Below are 19,408 nucleotides of genomic sequence, written 5' to 3' on the forward strand. Positions count from 1 at the left end.
TTAACTTAAACTGTAATTAGTTTCTCTTTCGGATCTCCAAGCATGATAAAATGTTCTTTTAGTAGATCCTGTAGTATTCTAGTATAGAATAACAACATTCAGAAGTAGTTCTAGGAGGCAATCCTGTCTGTCTGGCAAACTGTCAGCAAGCTTCTTGTCAGATTCGTTTCTCTGCACATGGGCGAATTCTGTCAATTTGGATGATCTCATTTTTGTGGAGGAGGGACTCTAGAGCAGGATGTGATTAATTACGTTATTCTGAGGAGAAGACTGACAAAACCCAGAATCCAACTCTGATCTTTTGTGTCCCCAGTGCAGTACATAGCCATCTCACTTCACTCTAGTGGTACCTCAGGAGCTGTGCTGCTTAATAACACTAGAGACTCTAATGCAGGATTTCTAGTAGGGCATAGGTAATGTGTCTCCCTTTCTACACAACACTCCCCAGAAATGCCTTTTTCACAGACAATGCAGGTTTATCCAATCTTATAATAAGATTAGATAAACTGTGGCACCCAAAAGGCAGGGAAATGAACATCCTGGCTATCAGGATAAAGTCAGCACTGCTCCTCGGCTGGTCCCTGATTGCCATAGGGAGATAACCTGGGTACACAGTTATGTGAAGCATTCTAGCAAGTCTGATTGCCTGGAGGAAACCAAACAGGACTGTTGGCAGGCAGAACTTCTGAGCTATGTGCAAAAAAAGGGCATGGATTGCTGCAACTGGAGCAAACACTGTGTCCTCAAAACAAGTACTGGGTCTTCAGTGAAGTTGTTACAGGTTTATTTGGAAATTCACTTGAAATGCTTAATAATTTTTCTTAATGCTTGATTAGTCTTTCTGTGGAAGAAAAGACCATTTCATTGCCTATTTTTCTTTATTAGTACATAGATTCAACAGAACTTGAACGTTCTACAGAAGCAGAGAACTCAGTGAAATATCACCAGGCATGGCACAAACTGTGCAAAGCAGAGTAAGTGATGTTGGGTATTCTGTGTCCAAAATGCAGACCATGATATTGATTTCATATGCTGAAAAATGTTTCAATAAATCAGATAATTTCTCAATGCATCCAAACTTCTGTTACTTATGTAAAGGGATATATTATGTGGTTGGTGACAAGCTTCAGACATAGGAAATGAAGTATCAGCCTATACCCTCAAACTCTGCTTTATTCTCTTTAGACAAGTTGCAGTTGTTTAGTTGTTGGGTTAGGGTTATTCTTGTTTTGGTTTTTTGGATAGCTGGACTTTCTTTACAGTGTAGGTCAGTGAAAGGTACTTGTAAATGCTGTTGACACTTTGCAAATGTCTCTGTTAAGAATCATTGCCAGGATTTCAATTTGTATTTGTAAAGGGATATTGTTTGTTGTCAAAATGCATTTAGTTTCTACATTATTGCTTAGAAGATGTAAAGTTTTGGTGTTGGGATCCTAGAGTAGTGAATATGAAGATAGTTTATTTGAGCAATATGTGTTTAAGCAGTCGGAATTTCACTGTGAAGCATGAGGCTGGTCAGAAGAGAATTGGGGTGGGTAGATGAAACAAATCTCCAAATTTAGAGTTAAATTCTTTGTATTTGGAATGTTCATACAAAATATGCCTTTCATGCATTGTGCTTGCTTAGTTACCTCAAAAGTCTTCAGTTTGTATGGATTTCCTCTGCTAGCTTGATTCTACATGTTAATTCTTTTATATATTGCTGTCATTACAGTGGCATTCTGGTCCCAGGAGGGTTTGGAATTAGGGGAACCGAAGGCAAACTCCAAGCTATCTCCTGGGCAAGATCAAAAAAAAAACCTTTTCTTGGTAAGATCATTAGAGTCAGAAATTATTGTGTTTAGCAGACTTATAGCAAGCTAAGTGATTTGATTAAAAAAAATAAAATTAACCCCACACTAGGAAAGGATTCTGTCTTAGGGAAGTATATATGATGTTGTGGATACTTGCCATGTAAATAATGCCCAGGGTCATAGTTGTGTACTACATCTGTATAAGGAAGGAAATGAAGACTATCCCTATTCCCAAGGTTTTATTGCTATGTTCACATTTTGAGTAGAGAGTCTTTGCTTCTCATTGTAATTAAATCACTATAATTATATATGTTAAGTAGTGTGCAGAAAACATAGGTGTCTTTGTTGGACACATTTGTTGTATTAGATTATTTTTGTTGATTTACTGATATATTTATTGTGGTAAAGTCATCTGGCCTATAAGCTGAGTGCTGTTTGTGTAAATGCCTCTCAAAATTTCATTCCTACTCCACATTTCTTACGATTTTTTTAAGTTTCTGAGTAGCTACCAAAGCAAACTTTGAATCTGGATATACCCAGGCTTTCAGGTTCTGTTTGTCTTTGCAGTAATTATTGGTAAAATAGACAGGAGGAAAAAAAAATCTTTGAAAGGGCTTAAAGCACGTAATTCTGTCACAGGTATTTACAGTGTGCCAAGTTTGAAGTGTGAACTTTACATTGAGCGGCAACTTTTGATTTAGCTTTTTGTAAGTCTGTGCATATACACTGAGTACTAAGATTTCAAAGTAGTCAAGTCTAAGACAGAAGAGCAAGTACTTAGTCAGTCCTGCTTTGTCCTGTTAAATTCTGTTGGTTTTTTTTTTTTCCCTAGGAGTTTGCCTGGGAATGCAGTTAGCAGTTGTGGAATTTGCAAGAAACTGTTTGAATTGGAAAGGTGAGCTCAGTATGCTAGTGTGAATATGATTTGCTTAGAAGAAATTTTATTCTCTGTGTGAAATGTATGTCTATTACTAGAACTATTTACAGATCCTGTGATTGTTAGATACTCAGCTCTTGCGGCAAGATCATTTTCAGCTATATATGCTGTGCAACCTCTCTGCAAGGGAGTAGGAATTCTTTATTATGCAGATTGCTTGAAACCTGTTTCTTGATCTATAGCGTAGGAGAAAGTATGCTTACAGTTCACCTCTAGTCTCTTTCTGGAGTGTGCAGGTGGTGAGAAGTAAAAGTGGTTTTCTCATTTGCCTTCCTTAGCCAGAGTAGAGAAACCACAACCACAACCACTGCAGTACTATAGTACTACTATAAGCTGAGAGGAAAGAGTTTTGGAAAGTAGGAAAGAGAATGTGTGTGTCTGAGGTCATTATACCTCCTGTGCTTGCTTCAGAAGTGGTGCAGTATGTGTTTCAACATATGATTGTAGCTTAAATGCAGACAAGCCCTGAAATGCTACAGAACTGTTACAAGTTTGTAGTGCATGTAGAACAAATGTACTGTGTTTACTTTGAATTTCTGTTTCAGATGCAAATTCTACAGAATTTGACCCAGACACAAAAAACCCTGTTGTGAGTACAGTTTTTCCTGCATATGTTTTGTGAACATACATTTTTGTTAAAATGTGTTAGTTAAGATCTATATATATTTTTACATGGTAGGACATGAGGTGTTTTCTGCTGTCCCTATTTAATATTGTTTAAAAAGCTATTTTCTTTTGATAGTGTCTTACCATTACCTGCTCACTTTTGTGAATTATCTTAGCTTTACTTTTTTAATCTTTCTAATATTTTCCTGTAAACTGGCTGTAAACTGATCCTAGGAGTAGACAATAATGATTAGTTTGGCTTTAGTAGGGAATAAAATATAAAAGGGAGCTGAAAAGTGTAGCGCAAAGCTTTTATCAAAATATAAATTTATATAGAAAAGATAAGGATTAAATGTAAAGGGTTTGAAAAATTCTTGTGTTTCCTTTATATAAAATGCATAAATAATCACTACACCCCTCCTGCTGACTCATATTACAGTCTTCCTTTTGACAAAAATTTCAGTGCTGCAGATAGAGCAGAGCTTTCTGCAATATGCTGATGGTAGAATTTGAGTGAAGTTCATCCCATCGTCACTGTAGTAAAACTTAAAAATGATCAGTGAACAAGGGGTTTAAAGACAATGAAAAAGAACAGAAAAATGTGAGAAATAAAGCAATATCTTGGTGTAAGATGTAAACATCTGTTCTAGTGACAAATTAAGTGGGTTGCTCATAGTGACCTACTGTTTCTATATGAACTTCCTTCAAAAGTGTTTTGTTGGGATTTGCAAGTGAAACTTCTTTTTTTCATGTCTGCTTAGTCTGAAATGTGCCAGTAGGAGGGTTTTGAAGCATTTGACCTTTTTGACAAGGTTGTTTATTTCCATAGGAAAGATAACCTAGTCTGAATTTTTGAAGGTAAATTAAAGACCTAAAAGTTTTAGTGTAAGACTTGCTGCTAAAACTTCATGGTGTTTGGAGATGTCCTCAGGTGAGCAAAGGTAAACTTTTGTGGCCTTGCCATCATGTAAGAGATCTCTTCCTTCCTCTTTCTTGAATTTGTGCAAAGACATACTGTTTCACTGGAGAGTTCAATTTCATGATGGCAATATGTTGTAAAATGTGGAAGATGTTGAACACTTACTGTAAATTCTTTTGGTATCAAGAAGGGAGAGTACAGAAGACTGATTCTGGGCTATCTTTGTTTTTAGAGCTTTTGGGGTGCCAGTTTTATGTAATTGTAATTAACTGGGTGATTTGCAGTTTGCATTCAAGGACAAGTAAGGTAGATATGTTAAAGAGAAAGTTATGTGGTCATAAAGTTAAGGAAATATTAGAATGACTGTATGTGTCATAGAAGATTAATACATTGTTTACAAGGGAAGCAGTATGCTTGCAGTATGTATAATGGATATTCTTTTGTTCTGAGCAGCATTAAGGTTTTGAAGTTGGTTATTACCAGTCATATTTCAGCATCTTAATCTAATCTTTGACATTTCAGTTTTGGACAAGAAACAGATATAAATCATTCCAAGGGGGAAATTTGCACTACCAATAATTATAACTGCTAAATAATCTGCCTTAGCAGAGTCCATCTTGTGCTAAAAACTGTTTAGATATTTTATATAATCAATAAAAATGAATGGAAGAGAAGCACATTAGTGAAGCTTTTGAAATATCTGACTGATGTAGATGTTTCATTATGCAAGAAAGTTAATTGGAATGTATCAGCACCGATAATATCTTGTGATGCCACTGTATGCTAAGGACCAAAGCAGTGTTCTTTTCTTTTGGTTCCTGCTCCTTTGGAAACTGATGGGGGTGAAGAAAGGTACTGGAGAGGCAGTAGTTCCTTTTATTTTTAAGAAAAAGACAAAAGTTGGAATATGTAGCTTGGTGTGAACCCAGGGCCACCATAAAATGTGCAGCTACTTACATCCCTTCTTAATTTGCCAAGCATTCAGGTACTCAGAACTGTACTTAGCAAAGCCAATAGTTTCTTCTAAAATACCTAGAAAATATCTTGGTCTTCTTTGCTTCCCTTTATCTGCATCTATGGAATTTTGAAACTTTTTATTAGAAATAAAAACTGAGATTATCAAGTAATCGTGTACCTCAGAATTACGGAGAATCACAGAACCATTGAGGTTGGAAAAGACTGCCCAGATCATTGAGTCCAACCTTTGACCAGTCACCACCTTGTCAACTAGACCATGGCACTAAGTGCCACGTCCAGTCATTTCTTGAACACCTCCCAGGATGGTGACTCTACCACCTTCCTGGACAGTCCATTCCAATGCCTGACAAACCTTTCAATGAAGAAATTCTTTCTGTCGTCCAACCTTAACCTCCCTTGGTGCAGCTTGAGGCTGTTTCCTCTTGTCCTGTCACTAGTTGCATGGGAGAAGAGGCCAGTCCCCACCTGACTACAACCTCCTTTCAAGTAGTTGTAGAGAGCAATAACGTCACCCCTGAGCCTCCTTTTCTGCAGGCTAAACAACCCCAGCTCCCTCAGCCACTCCTCACAGGACTTGAGCTCCAGACCCTTCACCAGCTCTGTTTTCCTTCTCTGGGCATGCTCCAGCATCTCAATGTTTTTCTTGTAGTGAGGGCCCAAAACTGGGCACAGAACTCAAGGCACGGCGTCACCAGTGCTGAGTACACGGGGACAATCACTGCCCTGGTCCTGCTGGCCACACTATTGCTGATGGAGGCCAGGATGCCACTGGCCTTCTTGGCCACCTGGGCACACTGCTGGCTTGTGTTCAGCCATTGTCAGCCAACACCACCACATCACCTGGGCAGCTTTCCAGCCACTCTTCCCCAAGTCTGGAGCAATGCCAGGCATTGTTCAGTAGGGAAGGTGAGGGAGGTATATGAGCTCTGAGCACAGCCCCTCAAGTTCTTGATCTCACCTTGGTTGATTATTTGCAGGTGATGTTCCCATTACGTATTCTTAAGCTTTCTACTTTACTTTATAGCCTTTTTGGAAAATAATGATGAATTGTTAGTGTTCTTTGTAGGAAAGTGGCTGTTCAGAAAAGTAATGCATTTGCTTGAGCGTAGTGCTTGGTATGAATTTTCTCATACCAGTGATAATTTGGTAATTTGGTAAATGCTAATTTCAAAAATAACTTCTTTAAAGGGAAACTGTGTAGTTTGTGAACTGCTAATGAACTGGATTCACTGGATGGACAAAAAGTCATTTGTTTGTTCCATTTCCCTTATCTTCCTCTATTATTAAATTTTTTTTAATGAGCCTTTAAATTATTTTCTTTGTCAGTTTTATTTCAACTGCATCTAATACTTCTGTAGAGGAAGAAAAAAAGACTCTTTCGAGAAATAATTGCAATGCTTTTTTCTTTTTTTTTTCCTTTGACTTAAAAAAGCTAATTTTAATTGTGACTGTTGTTCTTCGTGACCTATTTATTGCACCTTGTATAGGATCATGAAACTGAATTTATTGCAGAGGATAAAATTGCGTTTTCTGTATACTCAAGAAATGCAGAAATACATTTTACCAGTAGGTGACACTCTTAAAACATGTTTGTTTCTTGGTGCCCATGTTTCCTATTCAGGATCTCAGTAACCTTATTGAATTCCAAAATTTCTGAGGTCATCTAAGAGATATAAAGGAACATGTCTCACTCACACAAAAGCACCTCCTTAAGTTCTGCGATGTACTTAGGTGTGTAAAGTAGCTACCACAGCTTAGTAAGCTAATAGGCAGGTGGTGTATTTAGTTTTGAAATCGAAGCATGCTCTTAATTGAGAATTTTTTTTCATAAACCAGAAAAAAGTAATAAATATTATGATTTTCTTCCAAGAAACAATATATTTCAACAACTAAAGGGTTTTTGTAAAAGAATGGCCTTGAGTGCCTGTTAGAACATTCATATCATGTCTACACATAATATTTTTTGAGGCTTCTATTCATACATCACTGGTGTGTAGTACTTTACTCCTCATTTCATGGAGGGAAAATTCAGGGATAGGAACCACAGTCATATGGGGTCTTGAATGCACTTGACAGACTTTGCAATTAATCTGAGTCTTTAAGTCCTTAAGTAACTCTGAGATCTAATTAATTTATCAAGATAATGGAGGGTGCTGGTGCTAAAATTCAGTCCAAAGTTCCAAGTTATCTAGCAGGATTAGCGCCTAATCTACTGATTACTTGCCTTCAAAATTTTCATTCTTCTCATTTCTCTTCTTTGACTAATTTCTTCTTAAGGTAAATAATAATGCCCATAAATTACTTGTGGGAAAACACATCTGTCACAGGAATCATGCAATGAAAAGGTTAAATCTTCACCAGAGAAAGGTAATGAATGTTTTAGTTGCAAAAGCAATCCCTCAGTTTATATACATAATTACCTATTACAGGAGTAATAACAAAAAAAAAATAACGTACTTACATAAATAAAATTTAATGTTGCAGTTATCATACTTGGCATTGTTACATTGTTACTGAAAATAAGTACTTCATGTTCTAAAAAATTGAACTGTTTGCCCTATGGCAGCGTTGTCTTATGTAATGATGAAACTGAACTGGGAGGAGTATTGGATGGTATCCACTAGGGAACACTCCTCAAATGGAATGCTACATCTTTCTTTTTGTGTGTTATAGGAACCGTGTGATTTGAATTGCTCTAGAGGTCCAAATAGTAGCTCAGGTAAAGCAGGGTTTGGTAAATGACACCTCAGATGTAGCGTGAAAGAGAAACAGATAGTTCTGAACTAATTGCAAGGCATTTCAGCTGGAAAGTGGGGCTGGTGAGTATGCAGGAAACACAATACAGACACACTTCGTTATCTGTTAAATCTTTATTCCATATGTTTTAAAATAATAACAAATCTGTGGGTTTAGATGTATGAATAACATAAACAAATGCCAGGCTCTTCTTCAGTGCAGTGATATTTGTTCTTGCAGATGCCTTACTGTCCTCTATTAGTTATCCTTTTTATAAGCATCACAAACTCATCAAAGCTGACACTTCCATCATTATTTTTGTCCAACGATTTAATTATGTTATCAAGTGAGAATTGATCCTGTTTTTATAGGACAAGAATTAAGGAAAAAAAAAAGAATGAAATAAGTAGATTGCCATGACTATTTCCCTATTAAGAATGTTGCCAAGAAGTGACACAATCAGTAATAATCAGTGCTATTTGAAGTAACACTAGTAGTGTTGTATTTACTAGTTTGACTGGTTAAACTAGAAGTACAGCTTGCTATTGTCTGCCAAAAATGTTAACAAAGAGGCAATGACCGTTTGGGAAATACCAAGTATTACTCAGTCTTGTTGGGGTAAATTTGGAATGTATGAAACAGCAGGTGGTATAGCTGCATCATGTACACAGTCACCAATGAAAAATTAACATGCATACCACCTACTCCTTTATTAGATACTAATTTGGACCCTGCATGAACTGTTTGAAAAGGTGTTGCTACTTTCTTTACTCTTTGGGCCAGGATCTGAGAGTCTCGTTCCTTCCCCTTTTCCCCTCTTCGTTAGGGATACTGTATTCACTGTTGAAAAAATTTTGATAGTGTATTAAATCTAGTTTAGATTATTAGCTTCTTTTATATGTTGTGTCTGGTAAGAGTGCATGTAACATCCTGATGCAGTGAGTATTCTGATAACAACCCTGATCAGACTAATTAAATAATATAAACCAAATTTGAAGTTATAATTTAAATTCTTGAAATGTTTTCTTTTTTAATACCTTATATCTATGTGTGCTTTGTAATGGCCTGTTATGTTTTTATGTTGATTTATTATGGTGCCATAATTTTTTTCAAATAGACCAGTTGCTTGAAAATGTCTGATGTTCAGATAGAAAACATCAGTATTGCTTTTTCTGAACAATTCTGTATCTGCATATCTGGCAAAATGGGTATTCTGCTAAATGATCTCTAGCTAATATAAAATGCATTATATTTCTGAATTTACTATCACATTTCTATTAATTTTTGGCAATTAATTTCTAACATGTTTTTTAAGGGGAAAAAAACCATACCAACCTTTGTGTTTTGTTAATAAGCCATTTCATGTTAATTGAAATGACTAAATTGGATTACTGTAATTCTCAAAATACTGGATTTTTCTGTTGGGATGCCACTTATTTCAGACCTTTAGCAAAAATGGGTTCTGTCAGCTATCCAAAACACAGTATTTAGGGGTTTGTTTGTCTAGCAAAAGAATCTAAATTGAGTCCTAATGCAGTTCAGGAAAGGTTTGACAGAGAATATATATGAAATCAGAATCTAGATTTTTTTCCAGCTACAGGAAATGGGTGTTTCTCTAGACTAATGGAATTTCTTTTCTTTATTTGATATCTTTCCAGAATGGCAAACCTTCTTTTATTTTGTGATAGTGGGAACTTAATCTAGATAGAAATTGGCTGAGATCTCTTGCTTCTAAATGTGTCCTACTGTTTCACTTGGTTTATAAATTTTTCTTCTCTGTATTTTCTAGATTCAAGATTAGTTATTTAGACTGAAACAACAAATATTTTATAAGACTCAGATGCAATATTTTAAGTGAAATTTGGCTTACATTAAAAAAAAAAACAAAACCCAAACCAAACCATAAAAAACCCTCCCCAAAACAGCTTCTTAGGGTTTTTGCATTTTGTTTCATAAGTCTTTGTTATATGCTCAGGTATCTTTTTGGAACTACTGTTCGTTAAATGAAGTTTTATAAGGCAAGCCTTATTAAAGAATTATTTATAGAGTCAGTGAAACCGTTTGGGCACAATAATCTGTCTTGAACATCATTGCTTGTATTTCCTTTCTCCTATCCATTTGATAGGAAGCACAGTAAATAAATAAGAGTGTAACTTACCTTCAGGTACTGTGCAAATTGATTCTGAAGTAGGTTTTTCAGCCCCCCAATGGACAGTGCACTGGTGCTGCCCTCCATTAAAGCATACTGGGTAAAATACTTCAGAAGGTTTTCATTGAGTAAATGTTCCATGTTTCTCAGATGTTGTCTTGAAGAATAACTGTAAACAAAGCAGATAATAGTAATCCTCAGAATTCAAAATACATCTGACACGCTCTTCATTGTTTTACTAATCATGTGAAATGATTAATACTTAACCTAGATGAAAGAGCTGAGCTTTTTTCTGTAAAATTAGATCAACTCTGCCAAGAAAAGAAATTATCCAAGTTAGATCCAAGGATTTGAAACACCCAGTATGTGTTTAGGTTATACTTACCTCACTCAGAATCTGGAGCTTTCAAATGTATTCGGCAGAAGTGAGAGTTTCAGATTGGGGTAACCTTTATAGTTGCTTGTGTGCTCCACCCTAATTATGAAACTGGCATTTGTCATTGAGTCAGTGCACTAGTTACTGTGTTTTCAATAGACAAAGGAATAGGATACTTTAGCTGCAGAAATGACTAATTTTTTTTATCTTTGAAATGTCATCATCCTCCACTGCACTTGATGTAGGTTTACTTGGTCTTTGTAGGTGATCCTGTAGAGGTTTTCTCACTTGAATTTTTGTGTTTTACACTTCAAGATGAACCACACTCAAAGAAACCTGAAACAAACTCCTATGGCGATATATATAGCATTTGTTATTATAGTGGCCTTTTTGAAAATGGTAAATATAAATTTGTTTTAAAAAGATCCAGATGAATAACATATTAAGAAGCTACTTGCTCTCTGTGTGAGTAGATAATCACCAATTGCAAGGACACTTCTCCAAATTTTGTGCTGTTTCTTAGCACAGGAAAGTGGTGAATTTCCTCTGGTTGCTACTATTCAGAATCAAAACACTCCATCATGTGAATGACAAAAGACTGAAACATTCTAAATGAGAAAGTTGAATTTAAGGTTCTGAAAAAACTTCTTGGGAACAGTTTCATAACTGAGTATTGTGTTCTACAGGTTCTGAATATTCCATTCTGAATGTTCCAATTTATCATGTTCCACTGATGGTCTGTGGGACATTTTGATATTCAACCTGTGGTTGATGCTTCATGACCCAACACTGCTGATTTTGCAACTGCTGAGTTATTGGCTCTGGCTGTGGTTTCTACGTGTGGTTTCTAATCTGCTTGCTGTCTGTTATGTTTGTTTTTTTGGTGCTTAGTCCCAGGCCCACTAACTAGATTTTTTACCCTATCCATCACTTCTTGAGAATCACTCATCAATGTATCACTTATAAGTGAGCCAAGAGCTTTGTGGGTAGGAGATGGATGGGTTCAGAGGGACGGTTTTGGAACTGCAGGTGTATGGGTGTAGGATTCCATGACAGGTAAGCAGGAGGGAAAACCAGAGAAGACCAGGCAAACTTAGCTAGATAAATCATGTAGATATGCACCTTGCATTTAGCATCCTGTTTGAATTTGCTTGTACTCACTTCCCAAAATGTTAGGGAGAAGAGAAGGTCCTCCAGAGATCACATAATTCATTCTTCCCTTTGCCCTGGAGTGGGATCACCAGTGTTTACGTTGGATATATGCTGAATGTATTCTTAAATGCTTTAAATAGTGGGGACTCCACAACCTTCTTGTCTGGTCTATTCTTTGTGGTTCCTTATCTTACTATTAGACTGTATTACTGTATGTCCACAAGCCTTGTTGCATTGAAGCCCTTTGCTTCTCCTGTCTCCATAGATAGGGAGAAGAGACCTATCATCTTCCTTCTTAAAATGGCCTTTAACATCAGCCAAATGCCCTGTCCTCTTTTTTTTTTTGATACAGAAATCCTTGTTAGTTTAGTATTCCTTTGTGAGTCCTACTTCTTGGATCTGCTCATCTTTTCTTGACTTTCTTCAGTTGGTTCCCATCTTGAGGTGCCATCTCCAAAGTTGTACCACTTGTTGACTGCTCTGGGTGCTCATGGTTTTTCAGATTTAAATAGTTCCTGAGGCATCAGGAACTGCTTTATCCCTTTTGGAAGTGGTGCTGGGAAGCTGGTGTGCCTAACCTATATTGTTGACATTGCAAAATTTAAGTGTTCAAATTACTTGTCTTTGTACCTAAGGCATCTCCCTGAGTTGAAAATGTAGTAGTAAGATACTTAGTAGTATGGAAAAATTGTGTTTCGAGGGATTACAACTTAAGAAATTCAGCACATTAACCTTGTTAATTCGTTAAGGGTTCATTAAAGAACACTATCTAATTGCAAAATAGCATAACTAGTTCTACTGAAACAGCTTCCTGTGAAAGTGAGAGACTGATGTCTGGAAATTTGGGTGATCTGCTGAAGAGTTGTGTGCCAAATCAGGGGAGGAATCCATTCTCCTTAGGTCAGCTTTATTCACAAGGCACTGTAATCTAGAGGCTATCTGAATGTGAGACTGGTGGAGCTGGGATTTGTAGTTTGATCTCCCATCTCTTTGTTCTCTTCACTCTCATTTAAACTGCACTGCCCTGCTCCAATAGTTTGTGTGGCATCTCTGAATTCTGTATTGGAATCAGCCCCAGAATTCAGTTTGACAGGTCCCAGTACGTTGTCTTTGCCAGAAGACCCCTTTGTAGGACATCAGTTCTATCCTGAAATAGGTCCAGCTTATTCAGCACAGCCCAGTAGTGGTAGAACTACAGATGTAATGAATTCTGGTCACTGATTAAGAATTTGAACAAAAGTAGGGGAACATAAGTTACTGTTGCTGCTGTTAGATGATGTGTGACTAGCAGACATCAGCATTTATCTGTGCTATAGAACACCACTTGAAGCTTTCAAGTCTGTGCAAGCTGACTCCCAGTGTAGAAGCTGGAGTCTAGCTTTGGTTACAGTGTTTTGCTGCTCTTTCTTGAATATATGAAAATATATCATTCCTGCAGTTTATGACATAATTGAATTGGGTTTACCCTGAGCTAGAGAAATCATGTTAGTAAGCATAACAGCCTTTTGGAATTGACATTTTTATTGTAGCTTAGGTACAAAGCCATTAGCAAAAAGAGAACTAAGTTGGTGATGTCTTGTAGGACTGTTTAGGGATGCATGTCACGTGTCTCTGTGATGGTTGTGGGTCATTTTCTTTCAGTGATGGTGTGTGCGGATTCAGTATTGACTCAAAATCACCTGTTGGTGAGTATTGCCCTAATAAACTGGTTTGCTGGCATATTTGGAGCAAGCAATTCCAATCATATTGGAGAGTAAGAGAATACAACATGCAGGGATGATTGAAGTTTGGACACCGCTGCTAGTGGTAGGAGGGGTGAAATTTATGGCATCATGGTCATGTGCATTTAATGATGGATGAAGTGGGGTGGTAACTCAACTGCTGTCTCTTTTGCCCTTGTCGCATCCTTCCTGCCAACCATTGATGGTATGGGAATCTGTGCTCCTTGTTTACCTTAACATGCTGGACTATAAATTGGGTTGGTCTACAAGTGGATTTCTGTGCCATTCACTGACACTGTTGGAAGGGACAGGGCACCTTCCACAGGGGTGGGGCTGTCACCCTGAGGGCAGCAACTATCTCAATCATCCTGTTTAATCCTCCAGTGATGGGTTAACACCCTAACCCTCCAGTACTTTTCCAGCTGCTTTGGTGTGTTTTATTGTAGCAACACCACTGTTACTTGTATGTGAGCCCAACTACTTTAAAGGTAGTTGAGGAATCTCTGTGAGGTTTATGTTGCAGCCTGGCTGCAGTATTGATGTCTGCTGTCAAGGTGAAGTTTGCTGCAATTGAGAACATATATTGTGGATGTTGTGCCTTTGAAAAGAAAGAGCAAAAGGTGGCTTTGTCCTTAGCATTCACTTATTTCTGCTTGTATACTGCTTGTACATCATCTCTAGCTTCCATACATCTGTTACTAGCTCAAAGCCCTTTGTTAACTTTGCATACTTTCTGAGGTGGAAGTGGAGAAAGATGATGGGACAATTGAAGTAAATTGGGCTGCATTAGGGACTCTGTGGAATGTACTGTTCCTTATCTGATTTACAAAGAAATCTTGCACAGGTGTCAAATAAGTTTGATTTCTTATTGAGTAAAGAAGTAGAGCAGAACCTGTATAGAAGTAATACTAATACAAAGAATGTGCATATGTCTATGCCTATTTTAAAGTACCAATCCCTATGCTGCATCTGAAGTTAAATGTTGGATACAATGCAAAAATGGTAGTAATATTTCTTTTTAAATAGTTGTACTGTAAATAATTGCAACTGAAGCCGTGGAGATGCAGGTGTCTGCTGCTGCCATGGTGTGTGTTCATTTCAGCTGTAAGAGCTTTGGTAAGTTCTGCAGAGAATCAGTGCTGCAACTGTAGTCAGTCATCTTCGGACATTCTTGACCTGTTTGAAAAAAGGAAAAGGATTTAAAGTTGAGATATTGAGAGTCTAATACATAGGACTTTTTTCAAGTTGTACATTGGCAGATGTTGGGAACTAGCTCTGTAGTGCAAATTGGGGAGTTGTGATAGAACTTTTCAGTGCTGCCAGTTGGGTTCTTACTGTTAGGGTAGGAGGACACAAAGGACTGACGGAGAGAAAAGGAACATCCAGTGAATAAACTTTCTGAAAAAAATCAAATAGTTATGGGTGAGAAGTTCAGCAAACTAAACTACAGCAAATGTAGAGAACCTGGCATTGCTTTGAGGGATGGAACTGTTAGATGGAAGTTGGGGATGAGTTGTAAAATCCTTTATGTGTCACAGTTGACGCATTCTTTATATTAAAATTGCCATTGTTTGTAAAACCTCTAGTGGTGACGTGTAAGAGGGTTGTCTCATCTCACAAATTACACTTGAACTATATGGGTTATCCTGACAAGAGTCTCTTGCAGGCCCTCCCTTGTGACATATACCTAATGAGATGTTGAAGGTGTCTCCCTAAACAGGACTGGGTGCGACTGCTGCAGGGATGAATGATTTAATAAGATGCATTGTTTGTAGTCAGCTTTAAATTGGTGATGTGTTATTCATTGTAGCTATATGTGTCAGTTGTTGCTGCCATACGGGCACATCTGGCAGCCAAACTATTATTTTGCTGAAACTCTCTGTGATGTAGATATTCCTTATTGCACAAGATAGTTTTGAGGGAGAATGTGTCTCGATAGAAGGTTTTATCCTTCCGCTTTGTGAACCTTGACTCGTGCAGCAGTGCAATACAGTTGTTACTGCTGTGGCTGAAATTTGCAGCTAAAATCCTAAAACCTTTTGTTCCATACTAAACTTGGATTTGTTTTTTGAAATGCTTAAAGTGATCAAAAATGTGTAAATCTCCATTCTGGAAAAGCATGTATGGATTTATGGAGGAGGGATTTTTGTTGAGTTTCAGGTAGGGCAAAGGAAGTATTAGTAAGGTACACTAGCAAGTTTGTTTTGTCTGTGTTGATATTAAGTCTTCTCTCAGCTGTCCTTTGACCCTGGAGATGCCTGGGCTCTCTAGATGTCACAGCTGTATCTAAGACCCTTTCTTCATCCTATAAACAAAATCTACGAGGAGAGATAGTATCGAGTGTGTAGTTCATTTTCAGAGCATTTTTTCTGCTCTCAATGATGCAACCCGATGGACTGTTCAAAAGAGATCTAGAGGTGCACCTAATAAACCACATGGGTACATGATTCAGGAATTACATGGCACTGAGATGCCTAAATCTCACAGTATGAATATACCAATAAGAAACTCCTTTATTCAGCTTTTTTTCTTGCCTAGAAATAGCTATAGTCTCTTTTCATGCAAGTTCAGGACTACTGTCTGTCAATGTAATAATTCTAGTAATGAGTCAGGAATGACATACCTCGTCTCGATCTGGAAGGATCTAATCCATTATGTATTCTTATAGTTTACTTAATATGATTTAATGGACAGCGGGTTGATACAGTATGAGTTAGTGATACTTTCTTTTAAGGGCAGCCTACAGCTTGAGATGGTATGGTGACATGATAGGATAGTCCTGATTCTCTTTGTGAGCATGTGGGAAAGGTAGAGAATCCTGGGTTCTGGCTTCTCTCTCTGAAACAATTTTGCTTTTTATATTAAACAGCAGGAGCTGATAGAATGAATATTCTGATGTCAGTTAACAACGCTCAAGCCTCTACAGATCAGGCACCGAGGTCTTTTATCAGAGTTGTGCTGCCATGACCCTTTAGGTCTCTCTGAACCTGCTGCAGCTGTGCTGACCTTGCTGCTGAAGTGGAAGGGAATTATTGAGACAGTGCCAGAATACTGAACTAAAGGTTCTTGTGTTAGATAATGACCACCTGCATTCCTCCAGGAACAGATAAGTTTGGGGAAAACAGCACCAACCATGAGAGGTGCTCTTAGGAAGAAGGAAATGGAGGTCATTTTGCCAGGCTTCTTTGGTAGAAGCCTCTGAATCTCTCTGTTCAATTTTTTTACCTTCAGCACTGTGTAGATGGGTCAAGCCTTGCTGGCCTGGTCAGACTCAGCAGCACAAAATGGGGAGGCAGAGAAATAAATCACGTCGTGGTAAGAACCTTGGAGCTCTCTCTTTGATTCAGAAAAAGATGTGCTTATGTGCACCATTTGAGCTCCAGAAGTTACTAATTCTGTCAGAAGTCTGAAACTGAGCCATGCCATGTAAAGTCAGATTATTAGTAGTATTCTGGGGAATGTTTCATTATCAGTGTGAAATATAAAAAAAATGATGCTACAGAGTAATGGCTTTACCTTTGGCATAGAAATCACTCATCTGTTAGCATTCTGATGTATCATTATCTAAATATAATAGATGTTTGCTAAATTATTTCCAAAGGAACACTGTCAAAATGACCATGAATAACTTTCAGTTCTCTCTGATATGAGAATTTGGGACAATGGAAGCAAAAGGCTGCTAGAGAAGTCTCCCGTCTTCTCTTTTGACCAAGTCAAGAGTTAATGTGGAACATGAGGGAAAACCAAAGATGAAATCAGAGGGAACTAATTAGGCTTATGAGAGAAGTAGCTGTTGTCTAACTAACAGTATAGAGCAATCTATTTTATAAGTGACTATGGCCTATTGAAAGAAATAAACCTGTTGTTACTTAACAAAAATTGTAGTCCAGAAAGGATATTGCTTGTATACATAGCTTAATTTTAGATTTTCTCATTACCTATTTTGATTACTAAATCAAAACCAAACTATAATAAGTTCAATAAGTAACAGCAGTAGTAGTTTGGAAGTTCTCAGTTTACACAAATGCATCAAATGAGCAATTTATAAACATCTGTAAACCAGAACTTTGAAGAAGTAAATTTGCATTTTGTTGTAAACTGAAATTAACAAATTATCCATGTCAGTCATAACTCACTTCTCAATTGTGCTAGTGAGGAAACCAACTATCAATTAAGTTGAATTCACCTTGGAGCCAGCTTCATCTATTTTAGGTTAGAGACTAGTTTCCCTTCAAAACAAAAAGACTTAGCTTTTTTGTTTTGTTTTTTTTCCCCCTGTAATAGACAGGAGTTCACAGCTAAGTTGTAACAAATTGGACCTTCAGAATCAAGAGTGGAGAGAATTTTATATGAAGGTTGTAAGTATCTCTAGCTTGTCAGGATGTGCACCAAATGCTATGTGAAGCTCAGCCTTAAGGCTAGTATCAGCTTAGAGCAGACCTGTGTAACCCCAAGATACCTGTGTGTGCTGTGCGTCCTTTGGGTGTTAGAACTGTCAGAACATTAAAAAAGGAGAAACAATGGTTTTCCTCTGAGACATTGCTAAAGTTGATTTTTCTCATCCTCTTTGCACAGTCACCTTCTATTGTCCATCAGATCCTAGTTTTAAAAAGTCCTAATATCTAACTATGAAGAATCTGGAATTATACATTTGAAAATAATGAAAATATGTGTATGAAAACACTTGGTGATTATTGCATTGCAGATAAAAGATAATTTAGATGTAATTAGTGATGGCTTCCTTTGAGACTATCATTTGGCCTTGCTAATTAGAGAGAGCCTGTGCAGGAATCAGAGATATAACTTGCCATGAAACTGTTAACACTGGTCTTCATTGATAAGAAGGAAGCCCAACAGTTGCCCAAGTCTGGGAAAAATACCAAAGCCTCAGTATTGCTCAATCTGTAAACTGAAAAATTAGTTTTGACAAATCACAGCAGACATGCTGTGTCTGCAAATAACACAGATCAGTGACCAGTGCTTTCTTGCACAGCTTGACTTGGTACAAAACTTTTTTGTCTTGTGGCAAAAAAATATTCTAATCTTTCTCAGAATAATCCATTTTAAGTAGAGATAATCAGAGTACTTGCAAGGTTTGTGTTGTCTTGCTGTTTCTCTTGCTGTGAATGGAGAATTATGAGTGATACTACAGAGAAATTATATAAATTCTCTAATACCAAATAAATTACCATTTTTGAAACTCAGTATCATTAGCACCATTATGTGGTGAATATATTTATATTATCACCTTCTCACCCAAATTAACTCATTTTTACCTGTATTTTCTGAGCTGAAATTTAAGTAAGGAGACATATAATTGTCTCTGTCTTCTTGGAGAGCATTAGAGCGCCAGTACTTAAGCAAACAACTGGAAAAGTTTCTAATAATTCTTTTGTCAGTGAATTTATTTTCTTCATTCCACCACATCCTTGCAAACTCAACAAAACCTGAAGTTCAAGTGACAAGTAGCACTGATTAACTTTACAATGCTAGATTTTTCTCTTTAAATGAAAATGAATGAAAATAATTGTCTCAGTTATTGATGCCTTTTACAAGTTACTTCTCAAATATTTGGGGAGTGGGGGATAACGACTTGATATTTATATATTTAACTTAAAAATATTTGTGTTTCTTTATCTTCAGTTGAACATAGATTTAGTTTTTATGAAGGGTGCCTTCTTGCTGTTAATAACCTGCTACTTTTTTTCTCTCTTAAGGTTTTCTTAATAAAGAAGGATTTTTCTAAATAGAGTTACATGTTACATTTTCAAAAAGATTTTGACCTTTCCAGTACTTGCATAAGGAATTATGTGTAATTTAATTGTAAATCAAATAAGGATATTTATGCTATGTACAAAACATTTTTCTGAATGAAGTGGATGTAGGTGAGTATCTGTCCATGTCTGGTTTAACAAGCAGAGAACATTTATTTAATAGAGGACTCTATGCCCAAGTCTGCCTTTGTAATACTGCAATATATTTGAATAGTGTGTTACTTCAGAGTGAACTAGGGATCGTCTGGGGTGGTATAGTAACGTTGG

At 37.0% G+C, this 19,408-nt stretch overlaps 1 protein-coding gene and 1 long non-coding RNA gene across 3 annotated transcripts in view; one reads left to right on the forward strand and one right to left on the reverse strand.

Annotated features, from left to right (window-relative positions):
• Positions 1 to 19,408, forward strand: part of CTPS2 (CTP synthase 2) — a 63,473-nt gene that overhangs the window by 14,335 nt on the left and 29,730 nt on the right. For both annotated transcript variants that reach the window (XM_051795037.1, XM_051795038.1), the window contains exons 10-13: positions 886 to 974; positions 1,715 to 1,809; positions 2,626 to 2,688; positions 3,276 to 3,319. In XM_051795037.1, coding sequence (XP_051650997.1) covers positions 886 to 974; positions 1,715 to 1,809; positions 2,626 to 2,688; positions 3,276 to 3,319 — 291 coding nt within the window. The remainder of the gene's footprint in view (positions 1 to 885; positions 975 to 1,714; positions 1,810 to 2,625; positions 2,689 to 3,275; positions 3,320 to 19,408) is intronic.
• Positions 8,230 to 11,468, reverse strand: LOC127474391 (uncharacterized). The gene is made up of 3 exons (XR_007905834.1): positions 10,504 to 11,468; positions 10,128 to 10,287; positions 8,230 to 8,328 (listed from the first exon to the last, which is right to left on the reverse strand). It is a non-coding gene; the product is annotated as an uncharacterized LOC127474391 (long non-coding RNA).

The sequence above is a fragment of the Manacus candei genome, unplaced genomic scaffold (assembly GCF_025592945.1).
Source record: "Manacus candei isolate 608988 ecotype Guabito, Panama unplaced genomic scaffold, ASM2559294v1 h1tg000041l, whole genome shotgun sequence".
Lineage (NCBI taxonomy): Eukaryota > Metazoa > Chordata > Aves > Passeriformes > Pipridae > Manacus > Manacus candei.